Below are 23856 nucleotides of genomic sequence, written 5' to 3' on the forward strand. Positions count from 1 at the left end.
CTGATTTAAATATTAGAGGGCTTCATAATGCCAAAGTTCTATGCAAGGTTATCATGTTATAATAAAAAATAAGAGTAAACCAATTTTTATAAGTTTTTCATTTTAAACACCAAAGTTTAAATCTGTTTTCATTTTGGTCTTTTTTTTTCTTCTTTCCACCTAAGATTTGTGTAATTAATTTATAATTTCCTCCCAACTTAGAATTTCCAAATAGGCATTTGTTTTAAACCCAAAACAAAATTGAAATGGGTAGGATTTGGTAAATGGTTTCATCCAAACCCTAAGTTGACTGTTGATTTGTTTGTTGCTTTGGTGAAAACCAGTGCCTTCCTCAGATATTTTTCACTTTATTGTTCATTAAACTTGTTTGCTGGTAAACAAGAGCGGCACTTTAAATTTGAAAGCAGCCCAATCCCGTTTTCACCATGGTGGACATATTCTGACCAAGGGCCTTGACGCCTTGTATAACCTCGGTACCTATACTCCCCCCTCCCCTCATTGCTTGAAGACACTGTGCTAAACCTAGTGTGTTGGTCGAAGCTATATTTTCTTGGTACAAAAACTGAAGTTACCCTACTGGGTTTTGGGTGATGGAGTTGGGTATCACTACAGACTCATGTTGCCCTTGCGTTCTCCAAATTCTGCTTGTAATTGCTGTCTCTGCTATTGTTTCTCTTCTTCACTTGTTGAACTATCGGTTTTGGTAGTTTCTTGTGGGTATTGGGGTCGATTCCTTGGCTTAGGAAGTTGGGAGTTTTCTGCTCAGACGATTTAGGGTTCTTACCAAACAAATGAACTATTTACTAAATCTTATGTGGTTTCAGTTTTGTTTTGGGTTTAAAGAAATGCTTACTTGGACATTCCTAAATTGGGTGGAAACAAAAAAGAAGCAGTTAAAATGGCAACATGGATTTCCGTTACCTCTTATACCCATAATGACCAAAATGAAAACAGATCCAAACTTTAGTGCCTAAAATATAAACTTTTTATTTTAGGTACTTAAACTAAAAGTTATGTAAATTGGGTTACTTTTTGTGTAATTTACCTAAAATAATAATAAACAAGTTTTAAATTAAATTAAAATATTCTTTTGAAAAGGATTTTAATTTTAAAAGAATATATTTTATCAATTTAATAATTAAAATTAAATCCATTAAATTTAGCTCGGATTTTTTATTATTATATATTTATAACTATGAATACTAATTCTTTTCAAAATTTGTAGCCGCCCTTCCACTATTATAGGTTGGATATTTTGCATTAATGAAGGCTGCTGGAATTAAATGGTGAACCTTTCCATTTCTGTGTTTCCATCTTCAATTCATTGTACGGATAATGTGGATGAGTAATTGGATAAGACCCATCTTCTCCTTATTTATTGTTAGTTTCTCTTAGAGAAAACTTTTCTCTCAATCAATCTTTACGCTCACAATAACTTGATTCCTAAGTAACTTTAATTATAAAAAACATTCTTCCTAAGCTGGTACAACTTGTTATTGATTATTAGTATTATTATTATTAATTTGGTTTTGTTTGACGCATTAATCATTTTGAGATGTCTGAATCATATGAAGCTGAAGTGCATGTTCGCCATCTATATATATCTACTCATACAAGAAAGTATATAAAAAAATCTGAGAAATATTTAAAGGTGTTTTCCAGAAGAGAAAGAAATAAAGATGGCATGTTATTACTATGTTCCATTTCAAGGGCATTGCTCCTTTCGAAATCCCACTCTCTCTTTCTCACTTAACTTTAATTTCATCAACACAACTCACCATCTTGCCTCTTCTTTCAAGGTTAGCAGCTCTCTTTCTTACAGACGAGAAAGTAATGTATATAGATTATGTGACATTTCTGGTGACTGATATACAGCCCTTTTTGAGAGAATTGGAGCAACATGTTTTTGGAGTCGATGTAGTGAAAGCTGCAGTGAAGAACACTTCTGTTAAGTTGCTTGATGCATTTGTAGATTCTGCTTTCCAGTTTGTTGACTACCCTTTGGACCCATCTCAGGTATATATAAATGTGTATGTATATAGATAGACATATAATTGTATATATGGAAGCTTTGAATGTTTAACTACGTTTGGAAATGTAAACTGGACAGACAAACGCTGCTCCAGTTGATGAAATAAAAGAAGCTGCAGTTATCACCAACATCCATGGCGATATTCCATCTGAATTTCCACAAGGAGTCTACATAAGAAATGGTTGGTTTGACATAGCACAGCATGAGCTTTTTTTTTATCATATATATCATATGTTATCAATGGTTGATTATGATATAAATTTCCCTTTGTTTTGGTGTTCTGCTATATTGTTTATGTAGTTTAAGATTATTCTGTTTGCAATAGTTGAATGATATTATTGAGAAGGTGTATTTTGTTGAAAACAAAAAGTCAAACGTAAGGTTTCGGTGCTTGAGACGTCACATGGAATGGGAAATGTTTTACATATATATACATATATATTGTCATCAGCAAGAGGAAAACCATTAAAAACTTAGCGGTCAATGTTGACATATAATTTATATTTGCAGGACCAAATCCTTTGTTTGGGGGATTGAAGTCAACCAAATCTGTATTTGGGGAGTCAAGTCCTATATGGGTTGAAGGTGAAGGAATGCTTCACGCTTTGTATTTCAGTAAAGACATTAATGGGAATTGGACTGTTGTTTACAATAACAGACATGTTGAAACTGATACATTCAAGCTCGAAAAACTTCGAAACAAACCCTCTTTTCTTCCGGCCATCCAAGGGGATCCTCTTGCTGTTTTCACTTCTTTCTTGCTCAATTTGGTTGGTTTGCTTATCCGAACTCCTTATATACTGACAGTGAACATCTCATTAGAATTCTTAGAACTTTTAATGGCATTGCCCAGGTGAGATTTGGAAAACCGTTAAAAAATATAAGTAATACCAACGTTTTCGAGCATTCTGGGAAGTTGTATTCCATTGCAGAAAATAACTTGCCTCAAGAGATTGACATCTTAACACTAGAGGCTTTAGGTGACTGGGATGTTAATGGAGCATGGAACCGATCATTTACTGCCCATCCTAAGGTAATTCAAATATGTTATTATTGATAAAGATTTTACTCAATAGCAATTAACTTCATTTTATATATGACAGAGAGTTCCAGGTACTGGGGAGCTGGTTACCATGGGAATTGCAGCAACTAAACCTTTTGTTGAAGTGGGAGTAATTTCTGGTTAATTCTACTCCATAGAGGACAAATTAAGGGGTTGGAACCTACTGATTATGTCAATTCTGAAGCTTGTGATTTTAATTTTTCAGCTGATGGGAAGGAATTAGTTCACAAACTAGATCTTAAACTCGATAGATGCCCACTTAGCCATGAGATTGGAGTTACAAAGAGGTAAACTTAGTGTTTTTGTATGTGTTTGAAAACTACCAGCTGCAGGATCAAAATGATTTCTTTCCATGGAGTTTTCGTTTGCAGATATATTGTCTTCATGGATTGCCCACTAACTGTTGATGTAAATAGACTTATTCATGGTGGCAAGTGAGCTAATGTTCTTCATTTTTCTTTTGCTTAATCAGAACATTTTCTTTTTTTTTTTGGGGGGGGGGGGTTAACAAGAACATTTCTTTTACTTATTCATAGGTTAATAAAATATGAAAGTGAAGGAAATGCAAGAATTGGTATAATGCCTCGCTATGGAGATGCTGGTTCAATCCACTGGTTTAAAGTGAAACCTAATTGCACTTTTCACATTTTCAACTGCTTTGAGGATGGTGATGAGGTAACTTAATTGGTTGTGCTATATGTTGTAGGATTCAGCTATATTTGAAATTTGAGAGAGCTTTATATGTGTATATATGTATAGGTTGTTGTATTGGGGTGTAGAGCTCTTGCATCAGTCATACCAGGACCTGATCCGGGTTCAAAAGAATTTGCGTGGTTTCCAACAAAATTTAAGCCTGCCCCTGGTAAACCATTTGAAGATGCCATTTCAGAAGACCAGTTATTGTTTCATCGACCGTATGAATGGAGATTGAACGTGCGCACCGGAGCTGTGAAGGAGAGAAACCTGATAGGGGCTAATAATTTCCCCATGGAATTTCCCATGATCAATGGAGCTTTTACAGGTTTGAAAAACAAATATGGTTACACCCAAGTATGTCACTGCGACTCAATCGCTGCCACAGGTAGTACAAAAAATATATATGCTCCCATAAATTCAGCTTCTTGTCATATTTCAAAGATCATAAGTCATAACATGGTGTTTGTTTGTTTTTTTACATCTGGTTATTTCAGGCATGGGAAGATTTGGTGGCCTTGCCAAGCTCTTCTTTGAAGAGCAAAATACTGAAGAAGGATCAATCAATGTAGAATATCACATGTTTGAGAGGAACACGTACTGTACTGGAGCTGCCTTTGTCCGTAAGGAAGGAGGTGCTGAAGAAGATGATGGTTGGATTATCACGTTTGTTCATCACGAAGACACTAATATATGTCAAGTAAGTCAAACAAGTGCTTTGATAATTCAGAATAACAGGGGTTTCATCTGATTTGTATTTTGCTTGCTTAATTTCCTTGGATTAATAAACACTACAGGCTTATATAATCGACACCAAGAACTTCCTCAATGAGCCAGTTGCTAAAATTACACTCCCATGCAGAGTCCCGGATGGTTTTCATGGAGCTTTTATGCCAATCCAACTGCTAAACAAAATGTGATGAAAATCCCATATACCTTTCTATCTATCTATTCAAGTGTGTTAGCAATGGTTAGCTTAGAGACTGTTAGTCTGTTATCAGTTAGTTACTTAGTCTGGTGTATAATTGGTTAGAAGCAGTTACTCCTATTCGAGTATATAAACATCAACTAAGCAATTTCTCAGTTAATTCATCTCTTCCAATTTGTTCCTTGCTCTTGTTGATTAATACAGTATGTTACAAACCTCTTTCTTCGTTCTGAGGTTTAATTTTCCAATTCATGTGGTTGTTAAGTACACTCTTCCGTTTGAGGCATTGATTTTTGTGGTCTGTCATTCAGCATCTCAGGGCTTCATGGTGTGCAATATAAGGAATATGGGTAAGGCTATATGCAAATTAATAAAAATTTCCACTTTAGGAAAAAAGAAAGTCCAACATGATTTTTCCAAATAAACATAAAAAGATATTTTAACAACCCAATAAATTTCAAGTAAGAGAAGTTAAATTTACTTGTTTATCAAAATTTCATTGGTTGAAATCTTTGGGTTTTGCATCTAAACTCTGCTTTATTATATATATGATCAGAATAAATTCATTTATTAATTGAAAATAATTTTAAGATATCTAAAATTTGACAAATAAAATGATTAAAAATAAAATTCATATAAATATGAATGCTTGATTTTTATTTTCATTTATGATATTATAATGATTAATGTAAAATCCACATATATACACCATGGAAGTTTTTTAGGAGGACCGAAATTAAATAGTAATTTTTACGATAGTGAAAATGTAATTTCACCATTTCAATAGCCTATATCTTTATCATTTTAAAGGATTAAATCAAATATTTTTTTATATTTTAAGAGGATCAAAGTGCATTTTACATTTACTAATTTAAAATTTTAAAATTTTAAAAATCTAAACGAAAAATTTTCTATTTTAAAGAGTCGAGTTCTTTGCGGTCCCCTAATTTCACCCTCATAATAACTTTAATACATAAAGTAAAAATCATATTCACCACCAAAAAAAACCTTAATACACAAAATAAAAATCCATGACAAAATCATAAATTCAACACTAAGTAAAAATTATAAAAACTATGAAAAATCATAAAATCATTGAATGTAAACATTTTAGTAGGTTATTTTCAAACCAATATCTACTTTTTTTTCTAGATTATTATTTCAATATAATATATATAAATACTTTATAAATTTCCACTCATGAAATAAAAAATAATATTTATTTATATAATAAGCATGAGCTATGAAAATCTTCTTTAATTAATATGGGATTTATGACTTTTCCTAAAAATAAAATGATTTTTAAATTTATGATTACCACTTAAATACAACTAATTCCTAAAATAAAATAAATTATATAACTATAAAGAAACTATATATTGAAAATGAGCCCACATCTTATATGAATATTCTTGAAAGATATTATATATAAATAAGTATGTAGTGGAACTTATAATGTATTTAAAATATTTAATAATTAATTAAAATTAGTAAAATTATTAAATATAGACATATCATTTTATATATTATTTAAATATTTTGATTAATTAATATACAATTATATAAGTTTATTTAATATTTTGATACAATACTTAGAACTACCCGTAATCTCTCTCAAACTCGTAAATAAAAGGATAAAATAATTCAATCAACTTCGTTTATTATTAAATGAATAAAAATATTGAAACCCTTTAAATTAAAATAATTAAAAACTAAAATAATAAATAATCAAAAAGTTTTTAATTTTAGAAAAAAACTAAAATAAGATATATGTTGAAATTTGATAACGATATGTGATATGTTAAATTAATCAACTTAAAAAATAAAATAAAATAAAATGAGAAAATAATGTATGGGCATAGTTGGTAAAATAACACCCCATTGGTCTTGGGACTTGGGAGAGTATAGCTAGAGGTGCTCATGGACCGGGCCCAAAAAAATTTCAGCTGCGTCCTAGGCCAGGGCCCAGCCCGACCCAAAATATGGGCCTGAAATTTTGTCCAGTCTCGACTCGGGAAAAAATTCTTAAGCTCGAGCCCGGCCCGGCCCGGCCCGACCCATTTTTAATAAACACCAAAAATTTATTTTAAAAATAAAAAAATAAAAAAAGTATTTTAAAAAAATAAAAAATATTTATTATATTCAGGCCGGGCCGGCCCGGGCCAAAAAAGTGGTGCTCGAAACCCGGCCCATTTTCTAAACGGTATCTTTTTTTGCCCAAACTCATTTTTCGAGCCTATATTTTTACCCGAACCCTCCCATATTTCGGCCGGACCGGGCACCTCTAGTATGAGCTGTGTGGGATTTGTTACGCTGCCCTTTATTTTTAAAGAAATAAAATGATTTTTATTGAAATTTATTATTATCACATAATTACAACTAATGTCTAAAATAAATTTAATAATATAATTGTAAAGAAATTATACATTTTCTGTTGGTTAAAATGATGTTTTGAAATTATATTCGTAAAGATAATGAAAATTTTGAAAATTACGAATTTTTATAAAATTACATAAAAATTGTCACTTGTCATCATTACATACTTTAGTAATTTTTGTATTAAATAAATATTTTTGATATGCTAGGCTATCATTTTAAATAAAATAATAATAAAGAAGAATTAGTCAAGTTTTAATTTAAATTAAAATCATGTTAAAAGGATTTTAATATTATTTTAAAAAATCTTAATATTTTTCAATTTAATAATTAAAATAAATAATTATTTGCATTAATTTTAGATGTTGTATTAAATATATATGCATATATATATGACATGCAAGGCTATCATTTTAGATAAAATAATAAGTTTTAATTTAAAATAAAATGATGTTAAAAGGGTTTTAATATACAGTTTTAAAATCTTATGAATTTAATAATTAAAAATAAAGCATTATTTGCATTGGATTATTTTATATATTTATATAGTTTACATTCATTATTATTAATTTTTACGGGTAAATGTTGTTAAATCTACTACCACTCAGTAATTGGCATAATTTGCTCCACTACTCGTCCCGTTCTAATATGAATATATAATCTTGAAAATCATTATTACTTTCATGAATGTTGGATAAACTTAATTTCGACTTATCCCACTGGTTTCAATTTAATTTTGAAGTTAAGTAAATATTTAAACATAATTCTTCAGAAAAATATTTAAAATAAAATAAATAAATTATTTATAATATATTATTACAAATTTATCTTTTTAATAAATTTACGTATACAAAAATAAAAATATAATTTTATAAAGTGAAGTAGGGTGTGGGACAAGTAACTATAATACCCGTTTTATACCTCGTTCAAAAAGAAATCCATCTCACCCCGTTCTGCATTCGCTTTTCAGAAAAAGAAAATCTATACCGCTTAAAACCTATGGATTTGAAATCCAAGGGATAGTTTGGGTTTTGCATTAACGAAGGCTGCTGCAATTAGGTGGTGAATCTTTCCATTTTTGATTTTTCATCTTATTTCAGTATTTATCATGTTGGATAAATCGATATGGGAATTCAAGAGTCAAAACCGATGTCTCCCTGTTGGTGTCTGTGAGAGAAGCAGATCCGATTTTCTCAGAAAAGTGCAGAAAAAATCCATGAAGGAAGAAATACAAAGAAAATGAAGTTCAAACTTTCTCCGAATCAATCAAACAATCTTTAATCTTTCTTTACGCTGTATTTACAAATAGAGATAAACTCATACCTAACTAAAATCAATTATTAACTAATTTCTCACATTTCGTAGCCAAATAGCCAATATATGACTTGGTTTTAGAGTTAAATTTTGATTAAAAAACAAGAAATATAACTTATTTAACTGCCTCCCAAGTTGGGACGACTTGCTATTATTATTCTTATTTTGTTTTGTTCGACACATTTAATGTTTTTGAGCTATCTGTATGTATACTTTCTCGAATTTCATTTCAAGGGCATGCTCCTTTCGAAAGCCCACTCTTTCATTCTCAAACAACTTTAATCTCATCAACCCAACTCACCGTCTTGTCTCTTCTTTCAAGGTAAGCAACTCTCTCTTACTGATGAGAATGTAATAATGTGAGAGAGACAACGATTATGTGACATATCTCGTGACTGACATACAGCCATTTTTGAGAGAATTGGAACAACATGTTTTTAGAATTGATGTACTACTGAAAGCTGCAGTGAAGAACACTTCTGCTAAGCTGCTTGATGCATTTGTAGATTCTACTTTCGAGTTTGTTGACTACCCATTGGACCCATCTCAGGTATATATATAGAACTGCATTTAAGGAATGGAAGCTTTGAATGTTTAACTACGTTTGAAAATGTAAACTGGACAGACAAACGCTGCTACAGTTGATGAAATAAAAGAAGCTGCAGTTATCACCAACATCCATGGCAATATTCCATCTGAATTTCCTCAAGGAGTCTATATAAGAAAAGGTTGGTTATGATACCGCACAGCTTGAGCTTTTATTATTTTTGTCATATATATATGAAGACTATATGTTATCAATGGTCGGTTGTATATGATATAAATTTTCCCATCAACTCAAAGGTAAGGAGGGTGTTATAAATTTCCCTTTCTTTCGGTGTTTTGCTGTTGTTTAAGATTTTCTGTTTGCATAGGTGAATATATGATATAATTTTATATTGTTTAATAATGGTTATGATTTTGAGGTTATTCCAAAGTAACTTACTGTATCAGCAAAAGGAAAATCATTAAAAGCTGAGCGGTCAATGGTGACATATAATTTATATTTGCAGGACCGAATCCTATGTTCGGGGGATTAAAGTCAACCAAATCTATATTTGGGGAGTCAAGTCCTCTGTGGATTGAAGGTGAAGGAATGCTCCACGCTTTGTATTTCAGTAAAAACATTAATGGGAACTGGACTGTTGTTTACAATAACAGACACGTCGAAACTGACACATTCAAGCTCGAAAAACTTCGAAACAAACTCTCTTTTCTTCGGGTCATCCAAGGGGATCCTCTTGCTGTTTGCACTTCTTTCTTGCTCAATTTGGTTGGTTTGCAATTGCTTATCCAAACTCCTAATTATATATATATATAATTTTTAGGTTTGATATATTGACAGTGAACGTCTCATTAAAAAAATATTAATGCAGGTGAGATTTGGAAAACCATTAAAAAATACGAGTAATACCAACATTTTCGAGCATTCGGGGAAGTTGTATTCCATTACAGAAAATGACTTGCCTCAAGAGATTGACATCTTAACACTAGAAGCTTTAGGCGATTGGGATGTCAATGGAGCATGGAACCGATCATTTACTGCCCATCCGAAGGTAATTCAAATATGTTATTATTGATAAAGATTTTACTCAATAGCAATTAACTTCATTTTATATATGACAGAGAGTTCCAGGTACTGGGGAGCTGGTTACTATGGGAATTGCAGTAACTAAACCTTTTGTTGAAGTGGGAGTAATTTCAGGTTAGTTCTACTGCATAGAGAACAAATTCGGGGGTTGGAACCTACTGATTATGTCAATTCTGAAGCTTGTAATTTTAATTTTTCAGCTGATGGGAAGGAATTATTCACAAGTTGGACCTTAAACTCGATAGATGCCCACTTTGCCATGAGATTGGAGTTACAAATAGGTAAAGTTAGTGTTCTTGCATGTGTGTGGTAAGCTGAAAAATCAGAAGCTACATAATCAAAATAATTTACTTACCTGGGGTTTTGTTTTGCAGATATATTGTCTTCATCATGGATTGCCCACTAACTATTGATGTAAACAGATTTATTCGTGGTGGCCAGTGAGTTATAGTCTTCATTTTTCTTTTACTTAATCAGAACATTTGTTTTTTTGAGTTAACAAGAAATGTTTATTTAGGTTAATAAAATATGAAAGTGAAGGAAATGCAAGAATTGGCATAATGCCTCGCTATGGAGATGCTGATTCAATTCAGTGGTTTAAAGTGAAACCAAATTGCACTTTTCACGTAATCAATTGCTTTGAGGATGGTGATGAGGTAATAATCAGTTAAATTATCTACAACATGATTCATGTACCATGAATTTTGAGAGAACTATATATATATATCTGTTGTGAATAGGTTGGTGTATGGGGGTGTAGAGCTCTTGCATCAGTCATACCAGGACCTGATCAGGGTTCAAAAAAATTAGAGTGGTTTCCAACAAAATTTAAGCCTGCCCCTGGTAAACCAATTGAAGATGCCATTTTAGAAGACCACTTATTGTTTCCTCGTCCCTATGAACGGAGACTAAACGTGCAAACCGGGGATGTGAAGGAGAGAAACCTGACAGGGCCTAATCATTTCCCCATGGATTTTCTCATGATCAATGGAGCTTTTACAGGTTTGAGAAACAAATATGGTTACACCCAAGTAGGTCACTGCGACTCAAGCCCTGCCCCAGGTAGTAGAAAAAAATTAGCCCCCATCATTTTTTGATACGTTAAAGATAACATGATGTCTTTTTCATCTGGTTATTTCAGGCATGGAGAGATTTGGAGGCCTTGCCAAGGTCTACTTTGAAGAGGAAAATAATGAAGAAGTATCAATTAAAGTAGAATATCACATTTTTGAGAAGAACACGTACTGTAGTGGAGCTGCCTTTGACCCTAAAGAAGGAGGTGTTGAAGAAGATGATGGCTGGATTATCACGTTTGTTCATCACGAAGACACTAGTATATCTGAAGTAAGTCAAACAAGTTCTTTTGGTTTTTGATGATTCAGAATAAGAGGGGTTAATCTGACATGTATTTTGCTTGAATTCCTTGGACAATATACAGGCTTATATAATTGACACCAAGAACTTCCTCAACGAGCCAGTTACTAAAATTACACTCCCATTCAGAGTCCCGTATGGTTTTCACGGGGCATTTATGCCAATCCAACTGCAGATCACTGATTCCTCAAATCTGATGAAACTTCCATAGCTTTCGAAGTATCTATTCGATCAGAAACTCAACTGTTGGATTCAACATGGAACATTCCAATGACCTCCCTCAGCTTAGTATTTGGGGAATAATCATATATATATATATGCAATTTCAACATGATTACTTTACAGAAATGAAAATCGAGCATTTTTCCATCAAACCGAACCTAGTTTCTCTCAGAAATATGCAATGCTATTACAACAATTCAACATATGTTGAATCCCATCCGTCCACATCTGTTTGTCACCTTTACTCCTGCACTCGAATTCTATTATCCTCTCTGCAGTCTTAATCCCAAAATAAGCTCTCTGCTCTGCATTGTCTTTTTTCTCCCTTCTTGGCCATGCCGGGATGCCATCATGAACTCCAAAGATCACACCTGGAAACCACAGTGCAAACTCCATTAACACAACAGGGGTTAAATTAGTAAGAAAGTTTATTTATTTCAAGTATGAGCCAATGAGGCTTAAGCTTACACTTCTTCTTTTTAGTGTATGTGCCTCCCATATGCTTACTTTTCAGTTTAACCACCACCTGTTTTCATTAAAATGATTATGATCTTTCTCAGATAACAAGCTCAAAAGCATGCATTTGGAATATGTAGCTAAACAGGTGAGTTTTTTTACAAGGATTTTATACCTGCCAGTTAGAGTTTATGTAGAAAGAAACTTGCTTCCAATGTAAAGCTCCTGTAATCAACATAAATATGGTGATGAGATGTAATATTTCGTAACTGAATGATGAAGATTGAAGATTCAATTAATAAGGCTCGGGAAAATGTACCTTTTCTCGTGCGCTTGAGTAGTTCACCCCCAGTTGCAGCAAAGTTCAATGCTGTTGTGATGTTCAATCCATTACCGTCTTCACCCAAAGCTAAAGCCCCAGCCTTTTGCAACCTTGCCCTTAAGGCAGCAGCTCCTCGCAAGGCTGCATTTATGCAAAACTGTTAACTATATGTCCTTGAAATCGATCTACAAATTCATTCCATTATCATGTTTCAGCTATGTTCCTATTAGCTATTGGTTTCCAATTTATGCTTGCAGCCATGGCAAATTAACAGTAAAGTGAAAAAGGTGAATAGAGATATGTGAATTTTCTAGCTGGATGAATGAAATTACGTGGAGCAATTTAAAAACCTGTAGCTGCTCCAGCTGTTAGGGTCATTATATCTCCATTAGTTCTTGCATTAATTGCAGAGTTGACTACTGTTAAGATTTGGTCATGATCAGCTCCCATGTCCTCAGCAATCTCAATGCAGTGAGAAGCTACAAGAGCTGCCGCAGATGCCATAGCAGTCGGTACTTTAGACAATGTCTTAAGACCTGTAGTTTCCGTTTCCGGTAACATTGCGTTAGAGGCAGTAAGTGCTGCAACGGCAGCCGCAACACCGGCCACTGATACAGCTGCATGAAGTTGTGCATTATGGGCTCTAATCTCTTGCTTCTTCCTATCTTTCTGATCCTTCAACCATTTCCCCATTGTTCGCCCTCTTACAATGCTCTTGTATATCTTCAAATTGGTGATAAAGCCAATAATAGTAAGTATATATGTGATGATACTGTTAGGTAGATTGAATATTATGACGAGGTTGAACAAGGAGATACCCCATTTTTAAGCAATTGTTGATTAGAAAGAAACTCTGGGTTCAGTGTTTGATGAAGCAAAAATAGTTCCTACACATTAGAAAAGGGGTAAATATCTTTTATATGAACATATAACAAACACTGCACATAACATCCACCATTGAAAGACCTGATGTTAAAGAGGATACCTTCAGATCTTCACTTTCCCTTGGGGAAATTATTGGAGGGCTATCGTCACTAGGCTGCTGCTGAATTAGCTGTACAAAACAAACAAACATGAATATTTTATACTATAATTGTCGCTTTCTTCACTTGGAAGCAGCCAAACCTATATATTTTATCAAAACTTTGGATTCTTTTTTTCTTCTTACGGATTGTCTTGAATCATGCGTTTCAATATTTCCAACAGAAGAAGCAGATGAAGACTTAATGTCAGCATCAACGCCATTGGAAGCAGCTATATTATTCTTGGCAAGAGCTTTGGAGAGTTCCATGGCTGACAAACTCCATGATCTGGCAAGAAACTCCATTGGTTCTGTAGGAGTTTCTGGAAGAGGACAAGACAATTGTAACCACCTTGGGGGACCATTCTCATCTATGTTTTCCAGCTTCTTTGATGAGCGTCTTACACTGCATGAGCTCACTAACACCAAAACCACCATGCGAATTAACAAAGTTAGAACTCTTATTTAGTTTTTTTTTTCATGAAACATAGGTAAAATCCTTACTTTTAAACTTGTCCACTGCTTCACCTTCACTGAAGCTAAGACTTGGATTCCAACAAATACAGCAAGAACAAGCCAAGGAAGATAAAGAAACACTTTGACATTTATCATGGGAACTGAATCTAAAATGCATGATTTTTTTTTTCTTTATTGGGAAAAATAAAAGTGGAAGAGGATATATTCTATTGTACTGGAATCAGGAAAGGCTCCCCCCATTAAAGGCAATTCATCTTTGTCCTCAGCTTCCTGTTTTTCAGCTTGACATATATTTTATAAAGAGATCAATGGAATTAAAGAAGAAATTTTTTTTTTTCTATTGAGCGGCGTTGGCATAAGTCATTATTACCTGGGTTCTCTTTTGTCACCATTATCAGTGGCTAAAGCTAGTGCCAAGGGCCCTCTCTCGCACGCCCGTTGTATATCTTTAGGATTATAACCCAGCACTGCCCAGGAACATATTTCTAGAAATTACAGAGTAGAGCCCAAACGTTTGATTTGTCATCAAAATGGAAAAGCAAATGATGCACTCAAACTTTACGGGCTCAACTATGCAGTATCCACATTATTTCTTGTACACGTACTGATAAAGTTTTCTTTTTGGTACTAAAAGCTGTTAAGGAACCATGTATTGTATCCCACTAATATTTTCTTTTTACTGTTTTTCATTGTACTTAGTGAACAGGGTTTCTTTGTATCGTCTGAATCAAAAACATTTTGGACCAGATAGTTATATATTTTCCTGGAAAAACTGAATTAGGGTCTGACAAAGAACTTGTTTTTGTGCACGGTTGGAAACAAACCATGTGAAGTTCTGTTACTCCTGGAGTATTGAGTTTGAATACTTGTCTGACAATTATCTTTCCCAATACACTAATTATTATGGGAATAAAGTAACTGAAAATGGTCTCATTTCACTAAGGTTTCTGAATAAAGCTTGTGTGATAAAGAACCCTCAACAGGACTTAACCTCTGATGGCAATGCTTCAAACCCATGGAGTCTTTTGTACAATAGATCAAGTGGAAGAGCTGAAAGCGTTAATCAGAGTGATACCGGTCTGGTCTACAGAATCATAATCGCTGTGACATATTCTTTGGATTCTTTTGCAGTAATTCAAGCAAGTACCATGGACCGACATATAACTCCAAAGCTTGATATTCCAGCAGGTTCATTTGGTGCGTCTGTGATCATCACTTTTGTAGTAGGGATCGCTTTGTATGATCGGATAATTCTTTCTTTAGCATTAAAAATGAAAGGGAAACCGGTTTGTCTTAGTTTTAAGCAAAGAAGGGAGACCGGACTTCTTTGCTCTTGTGCAGCCATGGTTTCATTAACAGTTGTGGAGTATATTCGACGAGAAATCGCAATCCAAGAAGGGCTTTCGGATAAACCACAAGCCATGGTGCACATTTCTGCACTATGGATTCTGCCATATGCTATCATGTCCAACTGGGCTTCGGATTTCAATGGAATTGGACAGAGAATTCTTTTACTCTGAACCATGTCAAGTGTTGCAGCCAATCTTCAAATGTTAGGAGCTTCTGCTGGAAGTCTGGTGGTGAGTTCTATAACAAGTACAGTCGATAACGTTACTAAAACAAGAGGCGAAAGTTGGATCTCAAGCAATATTAACAAGGGCCATTATGAATACTATTACTGGGTTCTGGATGGCTCAAGTATTCTCAATTTTATCTATTCTCTAGCTTGCAGCAAGGCTTATGGTCCTTGTCAAGATCATCATGAGACAATAAATGATTGTTAGTTTCTCATAAGGCAATAGATGTAATATGACAATTTAACATTCTCTACTTGGTTTGGGCTATTAAAGTTCCTATGATCATATCTGGTTAGGGTTTGCACAAAGGAAGAACAGTTTTCAATCAAAAGGAGGATTTCTTAAACAAATTGTTGTTATATACTTTATAAAGTCAATGCATTGTTAATGTAATGAATGATCTATCTCTTATCACAGTCCAGGGGGTTTGAAAAATGGAGCCAAACCAAAAATCCCTTCCACATCAACAGGCACCTGAAGAGCAGTTTTAAGGACCTCTGGTGTAGTGGTCTTCCCTTTCCAAGTGTTGAACCATGGCCCTCCTCCTACTTCTAGAGCTGCCATGTCACTTTTGACATCCAAGATTAGCTGCATATTGAAAAGATTGCAATTGTTACTATATTGAGTTCAATGAAAATTTATTGAAAGCAACTTCAGAAGCCAAAATTAGCATCCAGGCTAAGGAACAAAAGCTTTGGATGGAACACGATAAATAGCATGTTTGGAATATATCCAATGGGGATTTGCCTAAAGACAATATACCCCCCTGCCAACAGCAGGCAAAAGTTAAAACCAAGAACAATATTAAAACTAACAAAGGCACTTCCGGAAAGGCAGCATGAAATATTGGTAAGGTTAAGATGTGTAAAAGTTCTGACATTATACTCAAATATGATATATCTTATTCCACTATTAGAAAAGCCAAAGATGTGAAAGTAATCATTGCTCAGTAAGAACTGAAGTAGATAGTTTGTCCTAACCCTAAAGCGATGATTTGCAATCTTAGATTACACTTAGCGTCAAAAAGGTATGAATAACAAACCTTCCCCTTAGTGCCACCATATTTTTTTTCCCAGATCTGCAATCTTAGATTACCAAAACAAGTGTCTTTACATGCGGGAGCAAGACCAGCCTCTATTGTTGGAGCACGCAATGTTGTACCTGGATCATTTGTTGTTGCCTCTAACTCAACCTGCTCAGAAGTAGGAACCAATTAGAGTTCATTAAAACACTATTAAACAGTACAGAAGCTTTACAATCATTCCGACTACCTAGCATAATCTTTTTTGTTGTTGTTGTCTTAATAATATACCAGTTCCACATGTCATAGATATTATATTTGCAAAGTTAAAATTTTATTGTTTAAAACTGAAGTACACTAGCACAATGAAGAGAAGGAAACATCAGCAACAGACATAAAATTACCATATGTGTCTCGTTCTCCGCGGCGATGCACCAGTAACCCCACGGAGCAATTTCCCAAGATAGAACACCGTTCCAAGGCACAAATTCATAGAAAATCCCATCATAATGCACTCCAATCTGCAGAAGCAGTAAAAGGATCATTTATGGGTCAAGCTATAGGATCTACTAGTCTGAAACAAAAAATGTTTTTTTCTGAATAGAAGGCATATGAGACATGCCAATATCCAGTTCAATTCTTAAAACTTCTAAGGATGCCACCATATACTAGTAAAGCATGAAAAGAAAGATGTGGTTTTACTAGTTCTCTTGAAACATGAAAATATAACAACAATAACAACACTTTAGAACCAGTTTTCTAGACATTGGAAATAACAGCAGACCCACAGAAACTCATATTGGCAATAAAGAAAGGGCACATCCTAAAAGTACACATCCAAGATTCTTCTTTGCATAAAAATTGAGAAACAGATTTCACGGAAAGGAAATGGACCAAAATGGAAAAATCGACAGGAGAATTATGAAAAAAGAAACCCTTGTGAACACATTTCCTCCTTTCTTTCCATTGTGTAGCTGATATATTATTTTCATGCTAAAAGCAATCATCAACCAAAACAAGAGAATCAAGGCAAATTTGATAAAACTGAAGTACCAATGCAGCATTTTCAAAGGTCTCAGTCAAGCCAGGCAGTTGCCTCAATCCACCACCAGCAGTCAATGCAACTTCTCCGCTTGCACCTTCAAAGACATTGCATTGAGCCTGCAATAATATACGATTGCCATGATTAATACGAAAATGACTAAGCTTGATCCAATGGAAAACCTAATGCATCCAAAAATTTCTCGGGAGATAACATGATCAATAGTTAGATAAGCATTCAGGGAGATGTGAAGGAATGACGATTTACCCAAAACCATTTTCTAGGGAAGGCTCCACCCCAATTCTTTTCCGAGTATGAAGGAGCATCTTGAAACTCAAACCTTTCACCATCCCACTCTATCCAACCTGCAACCAAAAGTCATAACTGAGATAATATTCTCAATCGAAAACATGGATTTCTTAAGAAATCAAATCTTCAGCCAAGGCGATAGGAACTGATGGTGAACAACATGGCACACTAAGATGAGATGCAGACTGTAGACTAATGAACAATTGGAGGAAATAAATTCAAAGTGTAATTGACAATAGGAAGGAGACAAGCAAGTGCCTGTTGAAAGTCCACCAGCCATGCAAATTTGCCAATGGGGTTCGAATATGGGAAAAGCAGCAAGCCAGCCAGCTGTTGACTTCTGCTTGGACCCAACATCACCCCATCCATAGGTGGGGCGAGTACTGTACTCCCAACGTGCAGTTTTAACAGTTCTTGCATAAGATGTCCTGCAATTAAAACCTAAACCAAGTAAACAGGATTACCGAAATAACTGATAGCGACTGAGAAGTTTTGCTCAATTCTAATTTTGAGAACCTAAAAAGTAACAAATCACAACATAGACTTTTGAATGAAAATAGGAAATGGAACTTGATAGAAGAACCACTTCTTTTCTGATGGCATGTTTGTTAAGCCAACGGTTATACAAGGGAGATCACTATGCAGAAGGAATGCTTCAAAAAGGGGGCATAGGAAAATCATCAAAATAGCAATTTTTTAATCTTCTCGTAAAGGAATAACACTATTAATTCTTCTGGGATATCAATAAAAGGAAATTTTGTTTCTTCACACCATGACACATAAGTCTAGTGCACATTCAATGCTAATTAAATGCTTTACTTTTCTGTAGAAAGGAGCAAAAATGACCATAGAATAAAACAAAGAAAGGGTTTATTACATATGTTTATATTAAAATCATGCTTATGGATTCAATAAGAGGAGGCACCTGCCATCGTCACGAATAAAGCCTTGATGCCAAAGTGGGCTAACTTGAAAGCCCTCCAAAACTTTTCTATTGAATTCCTACAAGGAACAGCCATAGATAATATGTAAAGTTAAAAAAGGATCAAAACATAAACTATCACACGGAAACCATATTAAGGCTTGCTTTGCAGGCATTTTCCTTCAAAGAGTAGAATTCCAAAACTGCTTATTAACCTCAGGAGGGACCTCCTTACTTGGAGGTCGTGAGTTTTTGTTGGCTAAAAAAGTATTCCCCAATATCAGCTCATGCCTGCCTATGCATTAAAAAGTTATAAATTAGGCATAGAACATCACTCATTTATGCATTTCGTCACTGCACTATTAAGGTATAAACTTGAGAAACACCAAAAGACATATGATGATAATAGTAAACTAGCTATAGCTAATAACTAAATAGATACAACTGCACTCAGTAATAAACATGATGCTTGGAGAACCAAAGACTTTCTAACGAGAGGCCAAAATAAAATAAATTTGAATGGCCCAAAATTAGAAGTTTAAAACAACCGAAAAGGATCTTTGAAAACTGAGACAAACCAGATATCAGTAAGCTTTTGAATTGCTAAAGTCTAACAAGACCAAAAGATTAAGTGACGATGGTGCATAAAAATGAATGAAACATCATAATGCAATAAAATGCAGAGGGTGAAGTGAATTAAAATCAAGTTAAATTAATGTATCAACATTTGATTAGAAAGTTCAGGTTAAATGCCTGAGAACATATTCATATAGATTAACTTTCTAACTTGCTAGATATCCAAGAACAATTATAGGAGGTAGCTTCCCACCATAAATGCTAGCTTCCTCAAAAGGTAATATGATAAAATTTTCTACGATGAAGTCAACAAGTAGTTAATCGAGCAGCAACTATACAAAATAAGTGTCTTTTACACCCAGTAGATTGCAGTTTCATTACTACATAATCAATCAGGTGCAATGGGTGGCGGTAATAAGACCAATCCTTAGATTAAAATCTGATGAAACCAATAAAGTAGAAAACTTACTTCCCCAAAAGTTCTGAGATTCATCACTGTATTGGCATATATACTTGTCATAAGCACCAAGGATTTGAGCCCCAACTCCTGTAAATCTAGGTCCGTGCTGCAGTGTTTCCAATTGGGTCAGTTTCCTCCTAAATACAGGATTCTCCACCGAGTACATGAAGCAAAAGCTCTGTTTTCGTTCTGGGATTGATACCTTAAAGTACCAACCCTCAAAAAATTGTCGAGTGGTTCCATCAAAGTGGTACCTATATACAACTAAAGCTTTTCATAATCATATAAAACACTACAAGAAACCTGAATTTAGACCATAGCAAAAGTAAACTTCCTTTATACTCGATAAAGTAACCCAAAAATAAAAATTAGAAAAAAAAAAAAAAACATAGCAGAAAGCTAATACTAGCTCATTACGTCCACCTTGTTGGTTAGCTGGAAGCACTACTTTTTCACTTTCTAAACATTTTGGAGGAAACAAAAAGTGCTAACAAAAGCTAAGTCAAACTACGATTTCAATAGAAAATTTACCAAAACTCAATCGAAAATCATTCAAAATCATTGAACACAATTGAATAGAAAACTACCCGCTGTGAGGAGTTCGAGTGTCTCGATTAGCCGGCGTGGGAACATAAACCGGATTGACGGGGACGGGTCTGTCGGATGCCGTAGAAGAAGTCTCGGTATCAGTCTCAGCGATGGAGCTGCATGCGATGATCGGCGAGTTCGATCGGAACCCTAACCTGAGAGGGCGGAGGCGTCGAGGAAAGAGTCCATTGAAGTTAGAAGATTGGGATAATTTAACGGCGGTTTTGGAGTTTAGAGAACGAAGACCAATATAACAAGAAGAGAAATGTCGAAGCTCGTTGATAGAGTAAGTGTTTAGCTCCATTGAAAGTTGCAAGAAAAATAATTAAAGGAACAAAGCTTGTATTTTTTTAATCTGTTTTTTGGTTCTATAAGAGTAGGATACGTGGCGGCGGCGCCAGAAGCAGAGATTAACCGCGAATAGCTAGTCAACTCATGGACACTCAATTTAATAAAAATTTTATATACTAAATAAATATTATATTTTCGTAAAAAATTTGATAAAAAATGTTGAAATAAAAATCAATCATTTATATATTTTTTTTTATGAAGTACCCAGAAGGTCCCTGACGGGATAAAATTAGTTATTTTATTATTAAATAGATTAATTTAATTTTTATGTTATTAAAAAGAATTAAATAAGTCTAAATTGTAATAGAATTAATATTTACTCTATAAAAATATCTTAAAATTTAATTTTCTCAATTGCAATTCAATTTTAAACAAAAATTTCATTTAAAAACCATAAAAATTTTAAACTATTAACTTATTAAACGGTAAATGATATTTTTAAACGATAAATGTTAGCTCTATTCTTATTTGACTTTATTTTATATTTTTATAGTAAGGAGATTAAATTGAACCATTTAATAATAGAGTGACTAATTTGAATAATCCCAATAGTACATGTATCTTTTAAGTACTTTCACCTTTGTAAAATATCTATATATGACCAATTTTAGAATAAAAATTATAGATTAAAAGATAATATTTGATTAGATTGGTGATGTATTTTCTTTATTTCATAAATAATTTTAAAATTTTTAATGTGTTTTTAATATTTTATTATATTTTTATAAAACAGTTAATTTATATAAAACAAGAATTAAAACTCTTGTTAAACGGGTATTTTGAAATGAATTAAAATTCTCTTATATTATTTATGAGATTCATAATTTTCTAAAATCAATTATTTCTATTATTATATTCAACGCCTTAATTTTTACTAACAAAATAAATAGTTATTAGATAAAGTTTTAGAATAAAATAAAACTAGAATATTTACAGTTAAAAGCTAATAGATATAGCAATTGGTTTTAAGTCATTTTTCTCAAGAAATAGCTTAAATTTAATTGCAATTGTAAAATTTAAAAAAAAGCAAATATTTTTTGATAAATTTTATGTTTGTTTTACTATTTATATTCGGGTTTAAGATTGTTCATTTTAATAATATCATTTTCAAGGTTCAAGTCCCATTCTCTTAAAGAGTGCAATAAATTTAGTTATGATGTATAAATAATTAGATAAAATTAATTCTACAAAATCAAAAGAAAAATGATAAAATTATCTATTTTCAAATTTTTTCCTTTCATTTTCTAACTTAATGGATGAAAGAAATTTATATTTTCTATCATTAATTTTCTGCCCTTTCGATTTTTCATATTTAAAATTTTTTTTACCGTAATTTTTAAAATTTCATGGTATATTTGATTTTGATCAATGGTTTTATTGATTGCCCTAAAACAGAGAAATCTTAGCGATAATTGTTTAAAACTATCTATAATTGCATAACTCAAGTTTTAAGAATTTAAGATTGTTTCAACTAAAGTTTTGAAGTCTTGTGAAGCACTTCCACTTGGTGCTACTGCTTTCAAAACGAGCTCTCTCAGTGCTTTAATCCTTTCTCTCATTTGTCTCCCTTGTTCATGTCCCAAAACCAGTTTCAAGCTCTCGAGTACCCCACTCTTAGAGAACACAAGCCCCTCAACTTTAACACCAACCCCCCATATTTCCTCCACCACACGGCCAATCATCCAGTGATCCCCAAACATCGGTCTACAGATCATTGGGACTCCATTTGCAATGCTTTCAAACACAGAGTTTGCCCCACAATGTGTCACGAACACACCTGTCGAAGCATGTCCCAACACCATAGCTTGGGGTGCCCACGGAACGAGTTTCCCTTGCTTGTTTGTCCGTTGAGGGAACCCATTTGGTAAATGGTGCTTATGGTCGTTATTGAGAGACCAAATAAATGGAATGTCACTCTCTTCAATTGCCTCTGCCAAGGCTTTTAACTCCTCGCCCGGTGGCGCTGCCGCTGTTCCAAAGCTAATATACACAACAGACTTAGAACTTTGTCTGTCTAGCCATGATAAACAGCCCGTCGTATCTGAATCCGATGGTGGTAACGGAGACGGGGGAAGTTCTTGCGTTAAGAAACCAACATTCAACAAAGCTGGAAACATGGATTTGAGATCATCAAAGAGTGGCGTAGGATAAAGTTCCTGGCAGAAATTCATAACAATGGCGGTAGATCGAGGCAAAACACATCCGATTTTACTCAACGTGTAAGAAAAGAACGTTTCATTTGAATGCCTAGGCAATATTTCATCAGATAAATCTTTAACATGCATTGGAGACAACCCAGGAATAAGCTCTAAAGTTTGGTGTTGGCCACCATTTTTATCACCACCCACATGACTGAATAGCCTGCGAATGAGATCAGTGTAAACATGGGCTGACAGATTATGAGGAATCGAAACACAAAGAGGGATCCAAGTAGCCTTCATGTCCTCAGCCATATCTGCAGCAAACGTCAAGAACATATCCGTGACTAAGCAGTTAACTTTCCTTCCCGTTTCCATTACTGCAGCATCTAATCCCTTTTGAAAATTTCCTGGAGTTGCTTTAAGGAAAAGGTCCAATCTCTCCACTGGGATTCCACTAAAAACATGATTTACAGGCACACCATCCTCCACATCATAAGTTCTGATATTGTTGGGGACATCAAATTTAAAAGTGGAAAACTTAGAATGATTAGATTTTGGTATGGTGAAGAAAGAAAACTGCACATTCGGCGCTGCACGAGCCAACTTGCATGCCAGTCCTAGGATGGTTAGATCGTGACTGCCAAATGGGAAGGCCAAGACAGCAACATGTTTTTCTTTTAAGCTTTGGGTCACTGACATTTAAGAACCCTATTTTGGTGATTGCTTAGCGAAAGAGAAAATACAAATTTATGAAGATTACGCTCTTGGGTATTTACACAAAAAATAGAAACCAAAAGCTTTGAATGTGATTGCGAGAGCGTTTGCTAATAAATTTAAGGAAAAATTAATGTTGGTTTTAATTTACGTTAAGGAATTGTTGGTGGAGACTGGGGCCATTGACCAATATATTTTACATTTATTAAATGGCTGGCCAGGATATTTTATGAACAACTATTTATGT

The 23856-nt window shown here is 33.9% G+C and overlaps 5 protein-coding genes and 1 pseudogene across 6 annotated transcripts; 3 read left to right on the forward strand and 3 right to left on the reverse strand.

Moving 5' to 3' along the window:
- The first annotated feature begins 1647 nt into the window (after nt 1-1647).
- Nucleotides 1648-4897, forward strand: LOC105769162 (carotenoid 9,10(9',10')-cleavage dioxygenase). The gene is made up of 12 exons (XM_012589617.2): nt 1648-1799; nt 1876-2016; nt 2111-2213; nt 2543-2802; nt 2886-3065; nt 3136-3214; nt 3301-3382; nt 3467-3529; nt 3632-3770; nt 3855-4176; nt 4286-4488; nt 4586-4897. Exons 1-12 carry the CDS (start codon nt 1680-1682, stop codon nt 4706-4708), a joined length of 1815 nt encoding a protein of 604 aa, XP_012445071.1. The 5' UTR covers nt 1648-1679; the 3' UTR covers nt 4709-4897.
- A 3714-nt stretch (nt 4898-8611) lies between these two features.
- Nucleotides 8612-11747, forward strand: LOC105769164 (carotenoid 9,10(9',10')-cleavage dioxygenase-like; annotated as a pseudogene).
- Nucleotides 11682-14443, reverse strand: LOC105769165 (VAN3-binding protein). 2 transcript variants are annotated; one of them, XM_052630784.1, is made up of 10 exons: nt 14279-14443; nt 13936-14189; nt 13579-13850; nt 13396-13464; nt 13229-13297; nt 12761-13133; nt 12408-12551; nt 12264-12313; nt 12101-12158; nt 11682-12003 (listed from the first exon to the last, which is right to left on the reverse strand). In XM_052630784.1, exons 2-10 carry the CDS (start codon nt 14063-14065, stop codon nt 11801-11803), a joined length of 1368 nt encoding a protein of 455 aa, XP_052486744.1. In that variant the 5' UTR covers nt 14066-14189; nt 14279-14443; the 3' UTR covers nt 11682-11800. The 2 variants fall into 2 exon arrangements, with proteins under 2 accessions (XP_052486744.1, XP_052486745.1); XM_052630785.1 differs by having other exon boundaries at nt 13936-14178; nt 14279-14441.
- A 37-nt stretch (nt 14444-14480) lies between these two features.
- On the forward strand, nt 14481-15428 carry LOC128041331 (protein NRT1/ PTR FAMILY 1.1-like). The gene is made up of 2 exons (XM_052631422.1): nt 14481-14485; nt 14852-15428. Exons 1-2 carry the CDS (start codon nt 14481-14483, stop codon nt 15426-15428), a joined length of 582 nt encoding a protein of 193 aa, XP_052487382.1.
- Nucleotides 15429-15803: 375 nt separating this feature from the next.
- Nucleotides 15804-20825, reverse strand: LOC105769163 (tocopherol cyclase, chloroplastic). Its single transcript, XM_012589618.2, has 10 exons — nt 20403-20825; nt 19825-20069; nt 18995-19074; nt 18783-18859; nt 18116-18285; nt 17816-17913; nt 17560-17667; nt 16911-17027; nt 16528-16677; nt 15804-16073 (listed from the first exon to the last, which is right to left on the reverse strand). The coding sequence occupies exons 1-10, from the start codon at nt 20705-20707 to the stop codon at nt 15897-15899; spliced, it is 1527 nt and encodes a 508-aa protein (XP_012445072.1). The 5' UTR covers nt 20708-20825; the 3' UTR covers nt 15804-15896.
- A 1377-nt stretch (nt 20826-22202) lies between these two features.
- Nucleotides 22203-23594, reverse strand: LOC105767746 (anthocyanidin 3-O-glucosyltransferase 7). The gene has a single exon (XM_012587322.2). The coding sequence runs from the start codon at nt 23592-23594 to the stop codon at nt 22203-22205; it is 1392 nt and encodes a 463-aa protein (XP_012442776.1).
- Nucleotides 23595-23856: the final 262 nt, after the last annotated feature.

This window comes from Gossypium raimondii, chromosome 5 (genome assembly GCF_025698545.1).
Source record: "Gossypium raimondii isolate GPD5lz chromosome 5, ASM2569854v1, whole genome shotgun sequence".
NCBI classification, from domain to species: Eukaryota; Viridiplantae; Streptophyta; class Magnoliopsida; order Malvales; family Malvaceae; genus Gossypium; species Gossypium raimondii.

Excerpts from the sequence above, each read along its gene's own strand:
- LOC105769165 (XM_052630784.1), bottom strand. The coding sequence starts at position 14,065 with ATGCATTTTAGATTCAGTTCCCATGATAAATGTCAAAGTGTTTCTTTA. Across the intron at positions 13,851-13,935 it reads AGCAGTGGACAAGTTTAAAA|TGAGCTCATGCAGTGTAAGA; the intron begins GTAAGGATTTTA and ends TTTTGGTGTTAG. Across the intron at positions 12,159-12,263 it reads ACATAAACTCTAACTGGCAG|GTGGTGGTTAAACTGAAAAG; the intron begins GTATAAAATCCT and ends TAATGAAAACAG.
- LOC105769162 (XM_012589617.2), top strand. The coding sequence starts at position 1,680 with ATGGCATGTTATTACTATGTTCCATTTCAAGGGCATTGCTCCTTTCGA. Across the intron at positions 2,803-2,885 it reads CTTCTTTCTTGCTCAATTTG|GTGAGATTTGGAAAACCGTT; the intron begins GTTGGTTTGCTT and ends GGCATTGCCCAG. Across the intron at positions 3,771-3,854 it reads GCTTTGAGGATGGTGATGAG|GTTGTTGTATTGGGGTGTAG; the intron begins GTAACTTAATTG and ends ATATATGTATAG.
- LOC105767746 (XM_012587322.2), bottom strand. The coding sequence starts at position 23,594 with ATGTCAGTGACCCAAAGCTTAAAAGAAAAACATGTTGCTGTCTTGGCC.
- LOC105769163 (XM_012589618.2), bottom strand. The coding sequence starts at position 20,707 with ATGGAGCTAAACACTTACTCTATCAACGAGCTTCGACATTTCTCTTCT. Across the intron at positions 18,286-18,782 it reads TTTATTCGTGACGATGGCAG|GACATCTTATGCAAGAACTG; the intron begins GTGCCTCCTCTT and ends TTTTAATTGCAG. Across the intron at positions 16,074-16,527 it reads ATGGTGGCACTAAGGGGAAG|CTAATCTTGGATGTCAAAAG; the intron begins GTTTGTTATTCA and ends TTCAATATGCAG.